The sequence below is a fragment of the Cnephaeus nilssonii genome (assembly GCF_951640355.1).
Source record: "Cnephaeus nilssonii genome assembly, chromosome: 16".
Taxonomy (NCBI): Eukaryota; Metazoa; Chordata; class Mammalia; order Chiroptera; family Vespertilionidae; genus Cnephaeus; species Cnephaeus nilssonii.
In genome coordinates this window covers 21,700,038-21,721,678 of record NC_137087.1, presented here as the reverse complement: position 1 = coordinate 21,721,678, position 21,641 = coordinate 21,700,038, and the positions used below count along the sequence as shown (strand labels likewise).

At 39.4% G+C, this 21,641-nt stretch overlaps 2 protein-coding genes and 1 pseudogene across 7 annotated transcripts in view; 2 read left to right on the top strand and 1 right to left on the bottom strand.

Annotated features, from left to right (window-relative positions):
- STOX1 (storkhead box 1) overlaps positions 1–4,755 on the top strand; it is a gene marked incomplete at its 3' end in the record, with an annotated part of 49,103 nt that extends 44,348 nt beyond the window's left edge. Inside the window, exons 3-4 of the mRNA XM_079794342.1 lie at positions 388–2,752; positions 4,608–4,755. Coding sequence (XP_079650468.1) covers positions 388–2,752; positions 4,608–4,755 — 2,513 coding nt within the window. The remainder of the gene's footprint in view (positions 1–387; positions 2,753–4,607) is intronic.
- Positions 4,756–8,239: 3,484 nt separating this feature from the next.
- On the bottom strand, positions 8,240–11,511 carry LOC307112530 (large ribosomal subunit protein eL21-like; annotated as a pseudogene). The gene is made up of 2 exons: positions 11,506–11,511; positions 8,240–8,701 (listed from the first exon to the last, which is right to left on the bottom strand). The product of its transcript is annotated as a large ribosomal subunit protein eL21-like (transcript).
- A 106-nt stretch (positions 11,512–11,617) lies between these two features.
- The window catches only part of DDX50 (DExD-box helicase 50), a 28,718-nt gene continuing 18,694 nt past the window's right edge, over positions 11,618–21,641 (top strand). For 3 of the 5 annotated variants that reach the window (XR_013814798.1, XM_079794343.1, XM_079794346.1), the window contains exons 1-7: positions 11,618–11,803; positions 15,496–15,549; positions 16,179–16,475; positions 18,866–18,941; positions 19,284–19,462; positions 21,069–21,186; positions 21,304–21,489. Coding sequence is in view for 4 of the 5 variants with exons in the window: in XM_079794343.1 (XP_079650469.1) it covers positions 11,720–11,803; positions 15,496–15,549; positions 16,179–16,475; positions 18,866–18,941; positions 19,284–19,462; positions 21,069–21,186; positions 21,304–21,489 (994 nt within the window). In the remaining variant the exon portion in view is untranslated. Of the gene's footprint in view, positions 11,804–15,437; positions 15,550–16,178; positions 16,476–18,865; positions 18,942–19,283; positions 19,463–21,068; positions 21,187–21,303; positions 21,490–21,641 lie in introns of all 5 variants that reach the window. The other 2 variants (XM_079794345.1, XM_079794344.1) reach the window with 2 other exon arrangements.

Below are 21,641 nucleotides of genomic sequence, written 5' to 3'. Positions count from 1 at the left end.
TTAAAAAAAAAAAAAAAAGATGTAAGCAATGAGACTGTTTTCAAAAACTCCTATGTTTGTTCTTAAGAATACTTTCCTTAGGCAAAATTTAAATTTGTAGTGGGATTGTATAACTTAGTGTTTGTAGTTTAGTGAACTCAGATTATTTTCCTCTACTTAACTATTAGCCTAGCCATATGTCTTTGTGTGGACCAAATTATATTCCTGTTATTCAGTTAAATGATGAGACTGTTAATGTTTCTTTGGCATTTTAATTACATATATCAATTGTGTTATAGTTAGCTCTAGGCTCATCAAGCAACTGTATGGTCATTTCTGTGTGACTGATTTCACTCATTAGAATGTTTCTTATTCAGAATTTACCAGTGTAAAATGCTTTTGTTTTAGGCATTGCAATTCCATCTCAAGATATTCTCTATACCACTCTGGGCACTCTGATTAAAGAAAGGAAGATTTATCACACTGGAGAAGGATACTTCATAGTTACTCCTCAGACTTACTTCATCACAAATACAAACCCCCAAGAAAATAAGAGAGTCCGATCAGATGAAAGTCACGAGATACCTGCCTGCATCACGTACCTGGTGAGCGTGGAGAGCTGTGCGGAGTTTGCAGAGTTAGCCAAAGAAAACGCTGCCCCCGTTTCCCATTGTCCGTCTTGCCAGTGTTTCCCTGATGTGTGCACGCAGGACCCACAGGAACCACCAGCTGCTGCGGAAGCAACTAGAAAAGGCCAGAAAGGTCTTGGGGAACCCAAATCTTTGGTACAGAATCGAGCAGTTTCAGTGTCTGAGGAGAATCATGTCTCTGAGAGCACCAAGCCTTTACCATACACGAGAGACAGAGACAGAGGCAAGAAGTTTGGCTTTAGCCTCTTCTGGCGCGGTATGTCCAGGAAGGAGAAGTCCAGAACAGAGCACAGCAGTTTCTCTGCCCAGTTCCCACCGGAAGAATGGCCTGTCCGAGATGAAGATAACTTGGACAATATCCCTCGAGACATTGAACATGAGATCATCAAACGCATTAATCCCGTTCTGACTGTTGACAACTTAATCAAACATACCATCCTAATGCAAAAATACGAAGAACAGAAAAAATATAATAGCCAGGGCACTTCCACTGATATGCTGACAGTCGGGCATAAATATCCTTTGAGAGAGGGAGGTAAGAAAAGGCAGGGCCGGTCTGCAAAGCCTCGAAGGCAGGGCCGTTCTCAGAGGGATAGACACAAAGCCAGGAGTCAGGGAAGTGAGCCTCAGCCAGGAAGCATTCGACCGGAGAAACACCCCAAGCTCCCTGCCACACAGCCCACCCCCAGAATGAAAAGCCCAAATGAAGCAGTAGTGCAGAAACCACTTGGTGAGATCCCATCAGAGCTAGGTTCCCATCTGATTTACAAAAAGCGAATCAGTAATCCTTTCCAGGGTTTGTCTCACCGAAGGAGCCCAATAACCAAAGGGCACAACCACCAGAAGACCAGTGATTTGAAACCCAGCCAGATTAGACCAAAGGGCAAGCCTTGCCAAAGGTCAAGGTCTTTAGATTCCTCACGAATCCTTGACAGGGAGGCCAAACAGCCATGTGCTGAACAATGCAATGATAAACTGAGGGTAGAACCCATTCATATGAGTAACTCTACTGTCAAGCCTGTCAGTGATGATTTTAGAGATCACCTCTTAAATTACTCCCAATGTGGTGTTTTGCAAAAGGATAGTCAACGCTGTTCCTTTAGGGAAAGCATGTTGACATATGATGTGTATGGTAGAGAAAACAAAGCAATCCCTGAAGACTCGAGGGAAGGTTATTCTCACTCTGACATGTTAGGGGAGACAAAAGACACACAGAATGTCCTTCCATCACCGGCTTCCTCCTCTTTAGACCAGGCATCTTCTGCTTGTAGATTAGTTGATAAAACAACACACCAATTCCAAAATCTTGGTCTTTTGGATTATCCACTTGGTGTGGACCATTTGAGTCAATCTGAGCGACAAGTCAGAGACTCAGAGGAAACACTAATGAGAAAGGCATTTGTGCAGGAAGCAGAGACGGTGAGTCAAGAAAATGAGGTGCTTTCTGACGATGACCAAGCCTTGTATCAAAATAAAGTAGAAGATGAGGACGGTGCCTGCAGTTCATTATATTTAGATGAGGATGACTTTTCGGAGAACGATGATTTGTGTCAAATGCTGCCTGGTCACATTCAGTATTCCTTTTCTGGGGGAAGCCAATGGAGTCATTTAGGAAAACAAAAGGTAACTGAGAGATCTCTGACTGAGTACAACAGCAAAATGCAGAGGTTTGAGCCTCCGGTGCTTGAAGGAAATGAATGCTGCAAGCCTGCGTTGCTCACTAACCCAGGTGAAAGCCAAAAACCTAATCTCTCTGCTGAAAGCTGTGGCCTCAATTCAGGGACCCAATCCGGATGTAACTATGAAGAGGATCCCAGTGTTGCTGAATGTGTACAGGCCTCAGCATCTGCTGAGAGAAGCATATTTGATTACTACAGCTCAAGGAAAGCCAGCTCGCAGGCCGAAACCCCACGAGACTGCGTTGGTGACACAGGAAAGAAAGCAGCTTGCTGGTCTCAGAGTGCTCAGAATCAGGAAATGAGAAAACAGTTCACACAAAAGTTAGAACTTTTCAACACTACACATATGCCAGTGATGGCTCAGGATATCCAGCATGAACACAGTCACTTGGAAGGAACAGAAAATCATAGCATGGCAGGAGATAGTGGAATAGATTCTCCACGGTAAGTGCACATAAAAGTGGTTAGCAACTATCTCACAGGATTTATTAAAATTAAGGATATATTGAGTTACCTAGTGGGCAACCCCTGAGTAATCTTTTTATAATGATATTCTTCTGCCAGCCTTTATTTTACTGAAAAAAATTATATAAAGTTACAATGCAATCTCTTATATAATAGAATATATTGTTCATTTTTTGAAGCCATTAAAAAGAGTTTAATAACAACTAGGAGATAATTAAATCTGGAGTGTTGATGGACTCTATGAAAGATTTAGAAACTAACACACAGACTCAAACATTACAGCAAACATTTTACTTGGAAAGGGTGAAAGTGGAACTTTTTATTTTTTAATTTTGTTGATTTTAGAGAGGAAGGGAGAGGGAGAGAGAGACAGAAACATCAGTGATGAGAGAGAATCATCCACTGGCCACCTCCTGCATGCCTCACACCAGGATCAAGCCCGCAACCCAGGCATGTGCCCTGAATGGGAATTGAACCGTGACCTCCTGGTTCGTGGGTCGATGCTCAACCACTGAGGATCCCAGTGGCCGAGCAGAAATTTAATTTTGTAAAAATTGCTTATGATTTTAAAAAACACTTATAATTCTTAAAGACATGAAGATAAAAAGGGAGGGAAGATAGAGCATTTGAACATCAACTATGTGCCATAATGTTATAAGGATTGGGGGGACAGAGATCAACAAGATATTGTTGCTACCTATAGGAAGCTTATAATTTAATTTAGTTGAGACTGACAAACAATAAACAGACAGATTGAATTCAAGAACAAAGCATAAACTCTTCATAACTGCCAAAGGGGTATGGAATTAATGCACTGGCCTGGCAAGTATAGCTCAGTGGTTGAACATCGACTTATGAACCAGGAGATCACAGTTCGATTCCCGGTCAGGGCATATGCCTAGGTTACAGGCTCCATCCCTGGTGTGGGCCATGCAGGAGGCAGATGATCGATGATTCTCTCTCATTATTGATGTTTCTCTCTCTCTCTTTCTCTCCCTTCCTCTCTGAAAGAAATAAAAATATATTTAAAAAAAGTGATATGCTATATAAGAGGCTTATTGGAGGACACATTTTTGAGACATATCTTAATGTAATGGACATGTGATGAAGAGGAGGGGAGGTGGGAAATGGGGACTGGTGGAAGCCAAATGCCTAAACAGTAATGTGGCTGAAGCAAGGCAGATGTGTTAGGTAAGAAACTAACATAGCTTACTGCTGCAAGGAAGGGAACATTGTCAATATGAAAACTATTGTAATTAGCTCTTCCCTTCCCTATGACTTCCAAAAAAATAAATTACACAAGATGATATTGGTTACGTTAGTTGTATAGAATAGTTTTTCAGAAACTTATTTCTGACCAGAATATACTTGATTTTGGATTTGAGAACAGATGATATTCAGAAAATATGAACTTCTCAGAAAGCAGCTGTCAAATAATTGAGGTGCTTTTGTGAAGCATTTAAAATGTAAAGAGCTGAAACCGGTTTGGCTCAGTGGATAGAGCGTCGGCCTGCGGACTCAAGGGTCCCAGGTTCGATTCCGGTCAAGGGCATGTACCTTGGTTGCGGGCACATCCCCAGTGGGGGGTGTGCAGGAGGCAGCTGATCGATGTTTCTCTCTCATCGATGTTTCTAACTCTCTATCCCTCTCTCTTCCTCTCTGTAAAAAATCAATAAAATATATTTTAAAAAAATGTAAAGAGTACTTTAGATTTTTAAAGGTTAACTTATTTGATAAATGTTACACCGCTACAAAGAAACAAATGACAGTATCATGCTTTGATTCGAAATTCAACCCATTTTGAAGGTAATAATTCTATTTTTAATATTTTTAGGACACAGAGTCTGGCATCTAATAATTCAATCATTTTGGATGGTCTAAAAAGAAGACAGAATTTTCTGCAGAACTTTGAAGGCACAAAAAGCAGTCAAACACTCACATCCAATCCCTTGCTACAACTAACTCCAGTCATCAATGTTTAATTCTTATTTTTCTTTTGAAAACTTTTTGTAAAAATGTACGGCATCATATAGGATGTTTTAATCAACTGAGTATATAAGAATTCTCTAAAGCTGAGTGTAAATGTTACTAATCTCATTACATATTTTGTTCTAGTTGCTGGCTTTTTTCCTTTTTTTGACATTTTAAAGCTTTTTTAAAGCTTATTTTACTATGAATTTATTTGACATACATAGTTTGTAATAAAAAAATGGACTCCTTTGTCCTCTTCCAAATGTAATTACTTTGAATTTTTATTAGTTTCTCAAATACAGAGGATGCTAACTTACTACCCAGTTTGCATTTCTCTACCCATACCTAATATTGAGTTCTTATGTTAAGTGGATCTCACATGATTTCATCACAAAAATCCAGAATATAGTGTTTCAGGGTTGCAAAAATAACTTGTTTACAACTAAAGTCTTATTGTTATCTGAAAGAATTTACCCAAAGAGCTGGGTACTTTGCAACAAGAATTCCTACTGCCCAGGACCTTCTCTGTGACTAGCTTGAATATGAACAAATAGCTTCACATTGTGACTGACTGGCAACCAAATTACCTGTGGCAATAAGCACCTGTTTCCTCCCCACATTTGAGGCTCTCTCTATAGCATGGCAGTGAGAAGTCAGGATGTTCTCAGATGGCATGGAGATAGAAGGGAAGCAGAATGGTTGCAAATGGTTTGTGAGTAAAAGGGAGGTTCTGAATTAGAGATTTAGAGAAGAGAAACCATTTGATCCATTTCCACTCATCGTAAGACCTACATAACTTTGCCAGAATTTTTTCTGGAAGGCCTTTTCAGACCACACAGTGGAATGGTCAGTTCTCTTGAGTCTGGGGAACGTGGAGCAGTCAAGACAGGTTTTATGAAGATGCTAATGCTGACTTATGGTTGAGGATGTTTCTTTGAAGAGGTTTCTAAAGGTTGTCAAGGCCTTAGATCTCAAGGATAACTAAATAATTGGAGAGTGCCTCTTTCCAACTCTCACTGGCCTGGGAGCAGTGAAGGCCCGATGAAGCTCAGCACTGTGGAGAGCTGCCTCTAGGCCCCGTGGAGAGGAGTGGAAATCAGATATTCTACTTCGTTGTGCAGTGGGTGGGCCACTCAGTCCTCACTATTGGTTTTCAATAGGCCCTAACCAATCTATCCAAGATTAGCTGTGGTCACAATGACATTTGAAACCCTGGACAAAGTATCAAGAAGGGTAATCTGGGTAGAAAAACCTTGTGAGGAGGCATTGTTTTAAGGATTCTTATAGCTTGGAATTAGCAACAGTGAATGGAAGTTGGGAGAACGATTCAGCTCAGTATGAAGAACGTCTATTAGTCAAAACTATCTACAGATGAAATAGGCAGCTTTGTAAATGAATAAGTTTCCCATTTTTAGGGCATTCTTATAGAGGCTTGGTGATCCCTTGACTGATAACATTGCATAGGTATTTCCAGTACTTAGTTTAACAGGATGGCTGAACTAGACGATTTTGAAGATTCCTTTCAACAATAAGGTTTTGCACTTCAGTGAGGGTTATATGTCAAATATGTCTCAATTAAATACCTGGGACCCTTCAGTCCACAGGCGGACACTCTATCCCCTGAGCCCAACCAGCTAGGGCTCATGTAAGATTCCTGAGTATTGCTTTCAATTCTCCATTTTTGCATCTATACCTGCCAATCCTTGGAAAGAGGAGCACCAACAACTCTGTTCTTTGATTTTGGACCTGGACAAGTTTCTGAGAGTGAGGAATCCAGTCTTTTTGTGCTCTAATCACATCTAGGAATCATTGAAAGCCATCTAAATTTGCCACTAGTGTTAGATGCATTATAACATTCGAAATGTATTAAATGGAGCCTATTGTGAAACCAATAAACTTCCCTTCTATTAAACACAACATATGAGTACAGATATTAAAGATGGGTGCATGTGTTATTAAATAGTTCTTTGGGAGATTATTCTCTAGTGACTTGCATTTCCCTCATTATTAATTTTTTTTTTCATTATTAATTTTTGTATGTGGAAATTTTAGTTCTTGATTTGTCTTGCCCATTGCAGTTTATTCTCTAACGAGAAAACTGGTCTCTTGAGGCAGCATGATGACATGAGCTTAAGAGAAAGACAAGTTTGAATCTCATTTGGAATTCTTGGTAGTCATGTGATGGAGAAAGTTACCAAACTTCTCTGATTTAGTTTTCTCATCTGTAAAAGGAAGATAGTAATGATACCCATGCCACAGCTTGTTGTAAGATTTGAAGGTAATCTATGGAAAGTGCCCAATATAGCAGGCACCTAATGTTGTTATAAATCTATGTGTGTATAATTCTATATACTCACCAAACTTGTCTGATAGGTAAATACATGGCCTATTATACAGGTCCTCTGTTTTTGCCAGGTTGTCTGGAGTTCCTCCAATTAGAGATTCAATTTAGGTAATGATTATAGAAAGTATCGTCAATCAAAATCTAGACATGCCTGGGGAAGGTATTATGCTTTTGGCTAAGAAGGTTTTTGTTTGTTTTTAATATGTTTTTATTGATTTTAAGAAAGAGAGGAGGAGGGAGAGGAAGGGAGAGAGAGAGATGAGAGTGAAACATTGATCGGTTGCCTTCTCTACACACCCTGACTGGGGGGACCCAACCTGCAACCTGGGCGTGTGCCCTGACCGGGAATCAAACTGGTGACCTTTCAGTGCACAGGACAACGTTCCAACTGAGCCACCCAGCAGGGCGCTATTTTCTTTTCTAATTTTTTCAATTACTGTTTACATTTAATATTATTTTGTATTCATTTAAGGTTTACAGCATAGTGGTTAATCATATACTTTACAAAGTGTTCCCCCTGATATTTCCAGTAGCCACCTGGTACCATACCTAGTTATTTCAATATTATTATTATTTTAAAAAATATATTGATTTCAGAGAGGAAGGAAGAGGGAGAGAGATAGAAACATCCATGATGAGAGAGAATCATGGATTGGCTGCATCCTGCAAGTCCCCCACTGGGGATCGAGCCCACAACCTGGACATGTGTCCTTGACCAGAATCGAACCTGGGACCTTTCAGTTCGCAGGCCGATGCTCTATCCACTGAGCCAAACCGGCTAGGGCTATTTCAATATTATTGACTATATTCCCTATGGGGTGCTTTACATCCCCATAACTACGAATCCTCCCATTTGAAACCTTAGAAGGTTCCCTCTTTATCAGAAGCAGCTTCCATTTCTTGGGAATGGTGCCCTCTTCTGGGATAAACGATGTGACTTCTCCCTTCCACCACTTGATTTAAAATGTGTATATAGTAGGTGATTAAAGAAACAGTGAGACCTCTATCCAAAGGTTAAAGAAATTTAAAAACATTTTCAACTAGTTAGAATTAGGAGTTAGATACATAAGTATACCTGTGCTAAATATGTTCAAAGCTGTCTCCAATGTTGTTTGACTCAGTACAGAGGTTTTCTGATTGTTTTTTTGCACTTATGCTATGAATACATAGGGAATGGATTCCAGCAGCTCAGGCTCCTTTCCATTTGTTCTCACAAAGTGTGCTTCTCTGGGTGGAGCAGGCTGACACTTTAGTTGAACCCAGGAACCGTGCTCTTTGGCTTCCGTTTTCTAATCATTTCCCTTCACACGTTTCGGGAAGCTATCTCGGCTCTTAGAGTGCTTAATATGCTCAATATGTACATTAATTCTCCTGGCCAGGATCTTGCCCGTACCTTGTTTATTCACAACAATGCCCACTGCACACTGGGTGACATGGTAGACTTCTCCAGTGTTGCCATGGTAACATTTATGGGGCATTCCTTTATGAACAGTGCCCATTCCCTTGACGACTACATCACTTTCCTTGTAGATTCGCATGCATGTGGCCAAAGGAACAGCTCCATGTTTTCTGCAAGGTCTAGAGAACACGTAGCGGGTGCCTCTCCTCTTTCTCTTTGTTAGTCATTTTGGCGAATTACTGGAAGATGGGTACAGCCAATGCTTTCAAAACCTGTCAGAACCTCAAGCTAGAGGTATAAATGTAAGCATCATCTATGTAGTACTGTTATATCATCTCACCCTTCTAAATTCCCCGTGCTGTCAGTAGGGAAGCCATTTTCGTCTGCACATTACTAACTAAGAACAGGTTTAGAGTTGAGTTGGCCAAGGTCATGTGGCTAGCAATGGCAGAAACATCTCTCCTGTTTCCTCTTTCATTTTCTCCTTACTTCTGAGTACTCTCAACACTCTGACTCCAATGTCTCTTCATCAACTTATAACTGCCCCTTAAACTATTTTCAGTGTCATAACATTTAAAAATGATAGCTCAGTTTTTCTTGTTACATAAAATTGACACGCAGATGCAAAATGATGGCTCTTTTTACCTCCTGTTTTCTAATTATGTAGTAAAAATCTAGCTTTGTAAGTTTTAGAATGACCAGAGGGAGGCAAATTTATAGTCATCTTGTCTGTATCTTAAGGTCATAAAGTTTAATGAGCTGAAGCCAAAGGCAAGGGAAATCTTTATAGAACCTTGGAACACAGCAATAGATGCAGCTCCCCAATTCTTAAATTTTAAGAAAGAAATATCAATGACTGGTAAGACATTTGGAAAATAAAGATGTTCTAATAAGACCATATTTTTAATTACTTATGCATTTTAATTATGCTATTCCTTCATACTCCTCCCCCCTCCAAATTTCATCAGATATAAATCTCTTGAAATTTATAGAGGGAACAAATATGAAAAAAAATTCTCCATTCCTTCATTCTCAAGTTTCCTAGTTGATACTCATTGAGAACACATATGTAGTAGTATCCCCAACACCCCCCCCCCTCTTTTTTTTTCCAGCTAAGCCACAGCTTGGTCAAGTTACTTATGACTTGGTTTAATTTGCACACATTTGTATTTTCCACCTGACAAACAGCAGTCAGATATTTGATTCAATGAATTTGGGGCTTAGAAAGGCAAGGTTTGTAGAGTATTCTAATCTAAATCACAGAAGGTCGTTCTGAAAAACCTATCTCTTGCATAGGGAGAAGTGTAGTCCTTTCCTTTTACAGATCTGCTGTGTGACCTTTGGCATAAAAATGATGCCCTAACTGGTTTGGCTCACTGGATAGAGCATTGGCCTGTGGACTGAAGGGTCCCGGGTTCTATTTCGGTCAAGGGCATGTACCTTGGTTGTGGGCACATCCCCAGTAAGGGGTGTGCAGGAGGCAGCTGATCGATGTTTCTCTCTCATTGATGTTTCTAACTCTCTATCCCTCTCCCTTTCTCTCTATAAAAAATCAATAAAATATATATTTTTAAAAATGAATGCCAAAAATTGTCTTAAGGAGGTTTTAAAAACTACATCTGTTTGCTCTTCAACCAGAACATATGTTAATTGGTTCCTTTTACCCCAATTTTATATGTGTGACATTCTTAACCACATCCACTCCATGTTCCTATGCACATTATATCATTGTAGGGCTATGAACTTTACCATGGTAGAATTGGGGGTGGGGGTGAGGGGGTGGGATAAAAGGATTCAGGAAAAAAACCAAAAACACAGATTTAGAGATGCATAGCCATTCTTACAATTTAGGGAGAGAGGCGTTTTCCCACAGATTTAACATTTGTGGTTCCAGCTACTCAGGACCAACCCCCAAACTCCATGACGTGGGTAGCAATTTGTAGTTTTGCTGAAAGAGAAGTTTGACGCTCCGGCTACAAGGCTGGCGGGGCCAGACACTGCCAAGTGGTTTGTGAAGTGCCCCTGCACCTACATCTCAATTTGGGTGCTTGTTCTCCAGTCGAGAGTCGCTGGAGTGAAGAGATCCTGAGGAGAAAGAAATGGCTCCAGGTATATGCTAAGGGAATTAACCCTCTGTATTACCAAAAGGCTTCCAGTTTTGCATAAGGTTGTATATAATTCAGGGGCACTTAATCCCCATCGGTAATATAAAAATCCTTTTATTCGCTGCAAATACATAATGGGCCAGACATTTAGGCTTGTTTTCCGTCCAAGTTTCTCCCGGTTTTCCCTACTTATTACATATTCTGTTTCAGGAGAGCAACCTTCCCCAAAACGCTTTGCGAAGAAACGCAAAGCTTTCGTTCAGGTCGATGTGGCCGGAAGGCACCGGTCTCGGCCGCATTCAGGAGATGCGTTCTCCAGTCGTGGCCGCCACCGACTGGTCGTGTGACCAGACGGGACATCCCTTCCTAGTTCCCTCTGTTTCAAATACGGAATACGGGAAGGGCGTAAAGTGAGCCAAGGACCAACTTCCCGACAACAATTTAGCACTTGCGGGCCCACTGTCCTGTCCAGGTGTTCACTGAGAGCCCACGGAGCCCCTCCCCACCAAGGCCGGACCGCAGGCCTCGCGCGAGGCCTCTGGACCTTAACGCTTCACCCCGCAATAGGCGGGGCCGAGGCCGGCAGCTTCCGGGGCGAAGGGCGGGCGGCACGTGGCGCTCCGTCCAGCCCTGCACGGGGCCGTCCACGCGCCAGCCCGCCGCGCGCGGGGAGCTCTCTGCCCCGGCCGCCGAGGCGCTTCCTAGTCCCCGCACTGCATGCTGGGAAGCCCTGTAGCGTCTCCGGGGTGCCGAGGAGGAATGTTCGGGGTGGGGGAGGGGTAGAGAGAGGAACCCCCCCCACCGCCATTTTTATGTTAATAAGCTCTCGCGCGTCCTTTATGCAGATTGGCCAGGTTTTCCTCTTAGAAGCCAATCACTTTAGAACGAGGGTGGGCCAATCGAGACTTCTCACGGTCATTGGTCGCAGGTTGAGGCGCCTGGGAAGAGTTTAAACCAAGAGTATCCGGGACTACTTCCCCTCCACCCCCACCCCCGCTGTGCGGTGCGTGTCCCGGAAGTGACGCATGGCTCTGGTCCGGCGACCACCCTGCCCCCGCTTCCTTTCACTCTGTCGCTAGCGGTAGGTGGTTGTGGCCACCGTGCCCAGAGGGAGGCGGCGGCGAGCAATGATGCCTGGGGAACTACTCTGGGGAGACATCATGGAGCTGGAGGCACCCTTGGAGGACACCCAGAGCCAGGAGAAGCAAAAGGTGCGCTGAAGATGGGCCGCGCCTCCTTTGGGGCTGCGCCGGCTTGGGCGGGGAGGGGAGCTGTCCCTGATAGCCTGTCACCACCGGGTCCTAGCATCCGAGCACCTCCCCTCGCGCAGCCCTCGTTCCCCTGAGGCCGCTCCAGGACCGTTCCCGCCTCCACGCCCAAGCGGGAGAAGGGCGGTGCTGGGCTGTGGCCGGGCACTCGGCTTTGGTTCTTGAGTCCTTCCCGTCGGCGCCTACGAGATGGGCAGATGTAAGCTCCCATCGACGCGGAATCGGCCCTTTCCTCTTCTTCCTTAAGCAGCCAGGCCTGTCATCTGGTTCTTGGTGGCCGTCTTAGAAAATGATGAAGAGAACCGCTTGCCTTGAATTGTGTGTTGCTTCTCCGTCACCCTGACCTGTGGACGGGAATCTTGGGGAGAGCGGCCTTAGGTTTACAAACCTCCATAAGTAATCTGGGGAGGCTTAGGGAAAAGTATCACCGCCAACGTCGCCAGGATTTGGCTGTGATGGAGATCCTGTGGGTTATGTTATTGATAGCCTCTACTGTTAGTATTTTCATTCATTTCACAAGTACTTACTGAGCCTAATTTGTGCCAGACTCTCTTCGGGGCATCAAGGAGTTTAAATAAGCCCCTCCTCTCAAGGAACCTGTAGAATTGTAGACACTACCCCTCCGCCCAGCTCCTCCGAAGAGTGAGAGTTGGAGAACACAGCTGAGAAAAAGGCTGGCATTTGACAAAAGAAGGGCTGTGTTCTGTATAGCCCCAGCGAGCAGAACCGTATCACCTTCCGACCTTATCACCAAGGTAAACTTGCCATTCTAGCCAGTCTTTTTTTTAATTGTACTAAAATATACACATAAAACTTACCATTTTAACTATTTTAAACCACAGTTTTGCAGTATTAAGCACATTCGTATTGTTCCGCTGCCATCGCCACCCTTCATCTCCAGCACTTTTTCATCCTTCTAAACCGAAACTCTGTGCCCATTAGACACCAACTCCCCTTTGCCTCCTCTCTTCAGCCCCTGATACCTCATGCAAGTGGAATCATCCAGCAGTGATTTTAATTTTGGCTCCTCCTGAAATACTTGTTTCTCTTTTTACCATCAAATCCTACCCATCTGTTAAGGTTTAGTTATGTTCTAACCACTCCAGTGTGAACAGATAATGTTATCCTCCTTGGAAGTCTTGTTCCAGTGCTATCTTTATCATTCGATTGTCATTTATTATTGCACTTCCTTGTAAAGTTAACTCATTTTTTCCTGTGTATATCTTTCCCAAATACTTCCCAAAGATTCTGGAGGGAAATGACTATGTATTTGTCCATTACATTTCACTATATTCTTATAAATTGATGGCTTTCACATTGTAGAAGTACTTGCTGCCAAACTGTAGGTTAAAGTGGTAAATTTGATGTTATGTATATTTTAGTACAATTTTAAAAATAATGCTTAGCTGGAATGGCAAGTTTACCTTGGTGTTAAGGTCGGAAGGTGATAAGGTTTTGCTGTCTGGGGCTATATGATTTGGAAACAGATTGGGGTACTAACTAATAGAAATAGTCGAAGATAGCTTTGGTTTGGGGTTTGTTGAGCTATGGAGCTGGGCCTTAGGTTCTCAGAATTGTAGTGCAGGTGAGGAAGGAAGCCTGGCAGTGTATGCTGAAGCCATGAAAGTGTACATAGAGAACAGACTTAAGGAGCATCCACAGAAAGAGGAGGAAGAGGAACCACCGAAGGTAGAGGTAAGAGAATAAGGAGGGAATATACAGCGTATGGAAGCCAAGGAAGTGGAGAGTGTCAGGCACTGTGGATCAGATGTGGAACAGTATATTCATCACCTTGTGATGTTGCTGCGCTTGGACCTAGAGGTCTCCCTTTACCTTGCTTCATTTCCCTGAAGTGCAGGGCTGAGGAACAATTCAAACTCCAAGGCTGACTCTATAAATGACCTTGTATTTCTATATAAACTATTGATTTGGGGAAATGTGGGCTAGTTCAGTTAACTGAAGACCAAATGATGTGACATTTAACTGTATATGATTTACGTTAATTTAAAGGTCTATTGTTTACAAAGCATTTTCACATATATTATTAAATTTTCACTGCAATTCCTATTTTATGGTTGAGAAAATTGTATGTGAAAATACTCTGTAAAAATTGTGTAAATCATGGTGAAAATTTTGGTGGTGGTAGCTTTTACTATCACCAATCACTACTATCTAATTTATTTTGAATATTTGACCAAGTAATTCTGAAGTGCTAAATTTTCAAATAATTGCTTACTGGCTGCAGATATTAAAACAGTGGCCACTAGTCTGGTGTTTTAAAACTAAAGTTGCAGCCCTAGCTGGTTTGGCTCAGAGCATCAGCCTGTGGACTGAAGGGTCCCAGGTTCGATTCTGGTCAAGGACACATACCCTGGTGGCGGGCTTGACCCCTAGTAGGGGGCTTGCAGGAGGCAGTTGATCAGTGATTCGCTCTCATCATTGATGTTTCTATTTCTCTCTTCCTCTCTGAAATCAATAAAAATATATTAAAAAAAAACAAACTGAAGTTGTAGCATAGTCCTTTATAAATGGTTCTAGTAACTAAAATTTTAAAACTTTAAAAAACTTTTTACTTTCTAGAATTACTAATATACCTGTATTTTCCGGCGTATAAGACGACTGGGCATATAAGACGACCCCCAACTTTTCCAGTTAAAATATAGAGTTTGGGATATACCCGCCCTATAAGATGACACTCGGCGTATAAGACGACCCCCGACTTTTGAGAAGATTTTCCTGGGTTAAAAAGTCGTCTTATACGCCGGAAAATACGGTACTTGTTCTTCCACGGGAGTATAACAATTGGAGTTTTACATAAATTATATAGTTTTCTTTTTTTCTTTTTTCTTTTTTGTTAATCCTCACTCGAGGATATTTTTCCATTGATTTTAGGGAGAGTGGAAGAGAGAGGGAAAGACAGAGAGAAACACTGATGTGAGAGAGACACATAGATTGGTTGCCTCCTGCAGGAGCCCTGACCAGGGCTGGGGGCCTGGGGGAGGAGCCTGCAACTAAGGTACATGCCCTTGACTGGAATCGAAACCGGGGCCCTTTGGTCTGCAGGCCGACGCTCTATCCACTGAGACAAAACGGTTAGGGCTGTGTGTTTTTTTCTTTAACCTGTTATTTATCAAAGTTCAGAGAGGAAGCATGATATAAAAAAAAAAAAATCATGGGCTTTCAAGTCAGATGGGTCTTGATTTCTAGCACTTCCACTTGCAGGAAATTCCACATGTGGGTCTTTGGCAAGTTACTGAGCTAAGAACTTCTGTTTCCTCATCTGTAAAATGGTAAAAATAATACAGGTTCGTTATCCCTTATCCAAAATCCCTGGGCTAGATGTGTTTGGAATTAAGAATTCTGGGGATTTTTAGAAGGGCAACACCCCAGAAGGGTTTTTGGGCCCCCAATCTAAAATCAAACACCTTAATATTAAATATGAATATTCATTCTAATATAATAAATAAGGATTATAAATAGCCTCACATTAGTTCAAGTCCAATTTTGCCACCAAATGAGTTCAGGTCAGGTAAGGTTTTGTCTCCAAATAAGTTACAAAAAAACTTTCGGTTTTCAGAGCTTTATGGATATCGGAATTTCGGATAAGGGATTATGGACCTGTACTTCCCTTATAGGGTTGTTATGAAGATTTAAACAAGATAAGCCGAAAACACATTACACAATGCTGGGTAGGTACTCAATAAGTATTAATATTTTTTTCTCTTGGAGATATTAGAAACTTTTGTGTGTCTTTCAATTTATAAATCTTGGGTTTTCATTCTTTTTTCTGCAAAAGAGTTATTTTAATTTCCTTTAAATCTAATGATGGGATTAGAGCTCTGGCCGGTTTGGCTCAGTGGATAGAGTGTCGGCCTGTGGACTGAAGGGTTGTGGGTTCCATTCAGGTCAAGGGCACATGCTAGGGTTGGGGGCTCGATCCCCAGTGGGGGGCATGCAGGAGGTAGCTGATCGATAATTCTCTCTCATCATTGATGTTTCTATCTCTCTCTACCTCTCCCTTCCTCTCTGAAATCAATAAAAACTTTTTTTTTTAAAAGCATTGATAGAACACATTAATCTTTAAAAAAAAAAAATGATGAGATTTAGAGAGGGGCTAGGGGCCAAGTCTTGAAAATGTAAAAGAAGAGAAAAAGCAGGAGATGAGGCTAAGGCTTGGCATTAGAAACCAGCCTGATGTCTGCCAGGTTACTTTTCAAGATAAAGGTATGTTGAGCTTTGCTGGTTGAGGAGTCCTGCTCTAACTTCTTAGAGAAGAGCTTTTGGCTCTCTTGTCACTGCTTCTTTGTTTTTTTCACAGGGTGATAGAAGGAAGTCAAGGCACCATTATGACTCGGATGAGAAATCAGAAACAAGAGAAAATGGTGTTGCAGATGACCTGGATGCTCCCAAGTCCAAAAAAGCTAAAATGAAAGAGAAGTTAAATGGAGACACTGAAGAAGGATATAATACACTTTCAAATGAATTTTCTAAGTCTCATAAGTCAAGAAGAAAAGATCTGTCAAATGGAGATATTGATGCATGTGAAAAAAAATCAAAGCGAGTATCATCCTTAGATAGTTCTACTCATAAGTCAAGTGATAATAAACTAGAGGAGGTATGGATACTTTTTGTCTTGCATTTGACATTTTCCTTGAAATGCAGGCTAATTGGATTGATTAGACTAATTAGAATTGATTTTATAATATTTTCTGCTTAGTATTCAGTACTCTGTTGGACCTGGGAATCTCTACTGCTGAAACCTGAGCCTTTTTTCCTTTGTCCCCTGTTTCTTTTAAGGTATTGCCTCTGGGGCGGAGGTGGGGGGATGGTCAGATTTAAACCTTTCCTGTACATTTGGGTTCGTAAACAGTTTTTCCAAATTGCTTATTGATGGTCACATACTTGCATTTCTTATGGTTATTTTGGACCCTACTAGTACTCATGAATTGACTTCCGACTTCCTGAAATAAGGTACATAAGCCCTCTTGACTGTGTATTTTGCCATCTGCTTTTTCTGCTTCTATAACAAAGCAACTTTAAATGATCTTTAAGTCTTTGAAATTCAGTCTTAAAGCTGCATTTTTAAAAAGGAAATGAGACATATAAAAATGATCTGAAGAAATCTGTTCTCTTGAATATTTTGGGCGAAGTGTAGAAAACATGTTTAGTATAGAATCTTCATTGCTTTTGCCCAGTACCTGTTACAGTAGATATATTTTCTTGCTTAGAATTTGTTCAGTTTGTTTTTGCAGTTTTTCTCTACCAGAGTTCATAGATTTTTCTAGGTATCACAAATTGTCAGTGATGCTTAGAAAGATGTTGAGAAAGAAACAACTTTGATATTCTTAATAATTCTTGGTAATTAATTCTTTAAAATTTTTTAATCTGATAGTTGCTAATAATATAAATACATTCGAGCTTAATTTAATATCAATCTTTGGGGAGTTTTGGGAATAGATGTTGAATCCTTGTCTTACAATATGGTGGTTTTTTTATTTGTGAATTTGCTGTTGGTCAGGAAGCACATATATTAGAGATTGATCTAAATAAGGCCCCACAAATCTGTATTACTAGCAATGGACTGTACAAGTTGCTCACTCTATTGGGATTTTGCTTGGTACAATGATGCTCTGTATTATAATAGACTTAACTGTTTATAATTTTATTTAGATCATGTTAGAGTTCAATAATTCTATTTCTAGGAATTTATCTTTCTAAGGAGTAAATTATGAGGTGTGCAGAAATGTATGAATAAGTACTCTTAACACAGTGACATTGTTGATAATAGCCAAAATTTAAACATCCTAAGTGTCTGTTAGTGGGCAATCGGCTTAATAAAATATGCTGTTTCCACATAATAGCATACGTCTATCATAAAGGTCATAGAAGAATGTTAAAAAGGCATTTAGTTTATCATAGTAAATGAAAAAAAAAAGCAGATAACATAGTGTATACTGTTGTCTTATTTTTACTTTAAAAATTTGTATGTGTATAGAGTGAGGATTGGGAGAATGTTTCAAATGTGGCTTTAGCTGACTGGATTATAGATAATTTAAAAATTTCTTTTTGTTTATGTATGGTTTCTAATATTTTTACAATGAAAATGTATTACTTTTGTAATATATTTTTTTCTTTTAATCTTAAAAAATGACAGCGTTGAGATTTGCTTAATGACTTACAATTTGAATTTGATATGTCTTTTATCTGATTCCCTACTTAAAAATTGCTATTGTGTGTGGTTCTGGAACTACTTTCTTTAAACACGCCAATAATAAAGTTTATGGGTAGATATATCGTCTTTGTTCCATATATACACTGACTAATACAGAGTTTCTAATCTTAAATGATAATGTTATGCTAATCTGTATATATGTTAAAGAAATTTTCAAGCTTACAGGAACTTTTATTTGTATCAGTGACCTAAAAAAATGCTGTTTAGAGCTATAGAACAACTTTTTAACTTTTATTTTTGTTGATTTTAGAGAGGAAGGAAGAGGGAGAGAGAGATAGAAACATCAGTGATGACAGAGAATCATTGATTGGCTTAACTTTTATTTTTGGAAGCAATTTACTTTCCTCATGTGTAATTTCTTTTAGGGCTGTTTTATTGGCTGGTATTAATTTTCATAATAATTAACATTGTTTGTATCTGTGAATATGATTTAGATTGTTAAGTAGCTTTTTTGTAATATCTTAGTTAAATGGAAATATATTTTTGATTTATGTGGTAGATTATTACTAAAGGGAGTCTTATGTGTGAATTATTTTTAAGTGTACTATGGGAGATGTATTGAGTAAGCTTGCTATTTAAAGGGATACTTTTGAAATTAAAAGTATTTCCCACTAATTTATCATGTAAGTTAATCTATAAAGTTTTTGCAAGTATTAACGAAAGTTGTTTTGTTAACTTGTGTAGTAAAATAAAAACAGTAAATGAGTAAAAGATTCTAAATACCTAGTCAAATATGAACTCTATTAGTTAGAACTTTTATTTCATTTTGACAGACCCTAACACGTGAACAGAAAGAAGGAGCCTTCTCCAATTTCCCTATTTCTGAAGAGACTATAAAGCTTCTCAAAGGTACTATGAACTTAATGGATATGGAATTGAAAATGTAAATTTAAAAACCAAATTTTCTGTTTAAAGGAGAATATAGAAAGCATAAATAGTTCTTTTTTAATTGCGGTTATTTCTATATCATCCTTTTGGTATTCCGATTTGTTTTTGACTCTAAAGAATTGTATGTAATTGTCAAAAGTTAGACCATTAAAAATAAGAATTCTTCTTTGGGGTAGGGATAACTGTAAATGTCACTAGGTGGTATCTTTAGGCAGATGTTGAGGAATCAGGATTATCATTTTCAAAGAAATAAATTTTTTCCTAATATTTATATAAATATTTCAATGAAATCTCATTTTTCAGGTCGAGGGGTAACGTATCTGTTTCCTATTCAAGTTAAGACCTTTGGTCCTGTATATGAAGGAAAAGATTTAATTGCTCAAGCACGAACAGGAACAGGAAAGACATTTTCTTTTGCCATTCCCTTGATTGAAAGACTCCAAAGAAATCAAGAGACAATTAAAAAAAGCCGCTCACCAAAGGTAACCATTATAGGAGTAAAAGATTTAAACATTAATGAAAAGGAAAGAAAGAGTGTACTGGTTTTAAGTTCAAGTACCCCCCATGATAGAAAAATTAACTCTGTGGCATAAAGTAAAAATTTGGGTCCTAAAGCAAAAATTTGTTGATTTTTTTTTTTTAACGTAAAAAAATATCTCAAGGCTAAAGTGAAGTAGTTATTGCATTATGAATGTAATGTGTATGGATTCATAGACATCTTTGATAACTGTATAATTATTTTGAAGCTAGCATATCTAATGTTAGAAGTATTTACAGTTAGTATATTCAGTGAACAACTTCTCTTCTTTTAGTCATGACCTTTGCTTTTAAAGAATGAATTTGCTAAAGAGGTATTCATTTATTTGGTCATTCAGCAAATTATCAATTTTTATTTCATTGGTTAACTTTAAGAAGAGACTATAGAAATGATATTGCTGGTCCCTATGTTATTGGGGTACTGGAGATCTGTTTTTTAAACATGTATTTATATTGATTTCAGAGAGGAAGGGGGAGGGAGAGAAAGATAGAAACATCAATGATGACAGAATCATCGATTGGCTGCCTCCTGCACACCCCCACTGGGGATCGAACCCACAACCTGGGCGTGTGCCCTTGACCAGAATCCAACCCGGGACCCTTCAGTCTGCAGCCCAGTGCTCTAACCGGCTAGGTCTAGAAATTTGTTTTTATAAATAGTAAAGAACAAAGAGGACCTAATTTAAGTTTCATAAAAGTGAAGAAGAAAAAAATCAACATCATAATTTGAAAAGATACGTGACTTAAAGTAATTTGTTTTTTTGAGACTATTAAATGATATTGCAGTATGAAAGTATCACATACATGAATATAATTAAGTCATAATGGTCTTGGATCAGGTTGGCCAACAGGACAAATCTTTTTCAGAGTGTTTTGCTCCTTAGGTGAAATTAGGAAAGAATGCAAGTAATAGAAATAGGACACAGTCCCAGCACTGCCTTAAGAAGCTTTTATGCTAGAAGCACACTACTGGAAATTCCAGGTCTGCCACTTCTAGCTATTGGATCTTGGGCAAGATTCTTAACTTCTCTAAGACTCAGATTCCTCATACGTAAAATTGGGATATTCCACCTCACAGAGTTTTTGTGAGGATCAAATTAGATAATTTATGAAAATCACTAGTGAGCATTTATTCCGCAAATATGTTTTTGAGTATCTTTTCTGTGCCAGGTACTGTTTGAAGTACAAGGAATACAGTAATTCAAACACATATAAATCCTTGCCTTCTTGGAGTTTATATTTTAGTGGGTGGGACAGACAATAAATAAATAAGTAAAATATGAATATTTTATATGGTATAAATGATAGAAGAAACAAGTGAGAGTATATGAAAAAAAGGTTAGTAAGCTCATTGAGAAAGTGAGTTTTGAAAAAAGACCTGAAGGAAGTAAGGGAAGATATAAATATAAGCTATTGTTCTTGTTATTTGTGCTGTCTTTAAGTACCATGTTGAGATTCCTAGTTTTAAATGCACCTTAAAAAAGTCTTCTCAGTTTGAATTTAGACATCTTTAGAAAAGTATGTTTTTGTTTTTTTAAACCTCTTGCTCAGGTACTTGTTTTGGCTCCTACAAGGGAACTGGCAAATCAAGTAGCCAAAGACTTCAAAGATATAACTAGGAAACTCAGTGTAGCGTGTTTTTATGGTGGAACATCATATCAAAGCCAAAGTGAGTAAATATGTATGAAAATAGCGCAAATACCTATTTGCTACTTTAAAAATCTAAAGAAATAGCAGGAAAAAGATATTTAATTTACATATTGCTGATATTTCTTTCCTCTCACAGTTAATCATATTCGAAATGGTATTGACATCTTGGTTGGGACCCCTGGTCGTATCAAAGACCATCTGCAGAGCGGCCGATTAGATCTTTCTAAACTGCGCCACGTTGTGCTTGATGAAGTGGATCAAATGTTAGATTTAGGTTTTGCTGAACAAGTTGAAGATATCATCCATGAATCCTACAAAACTGGTACATCTTAATTCAAAATAAGCACATTAGCAATTCTCTTATCTAAAAACTTATGAATTTTTTTATTTCATAGTTTTTACGACATTGTCCCCAGTGTTCTTCTAACACAACTCAAGTTATTTGGTATCTGTTCTCTTCCTGAACAGGAAGAT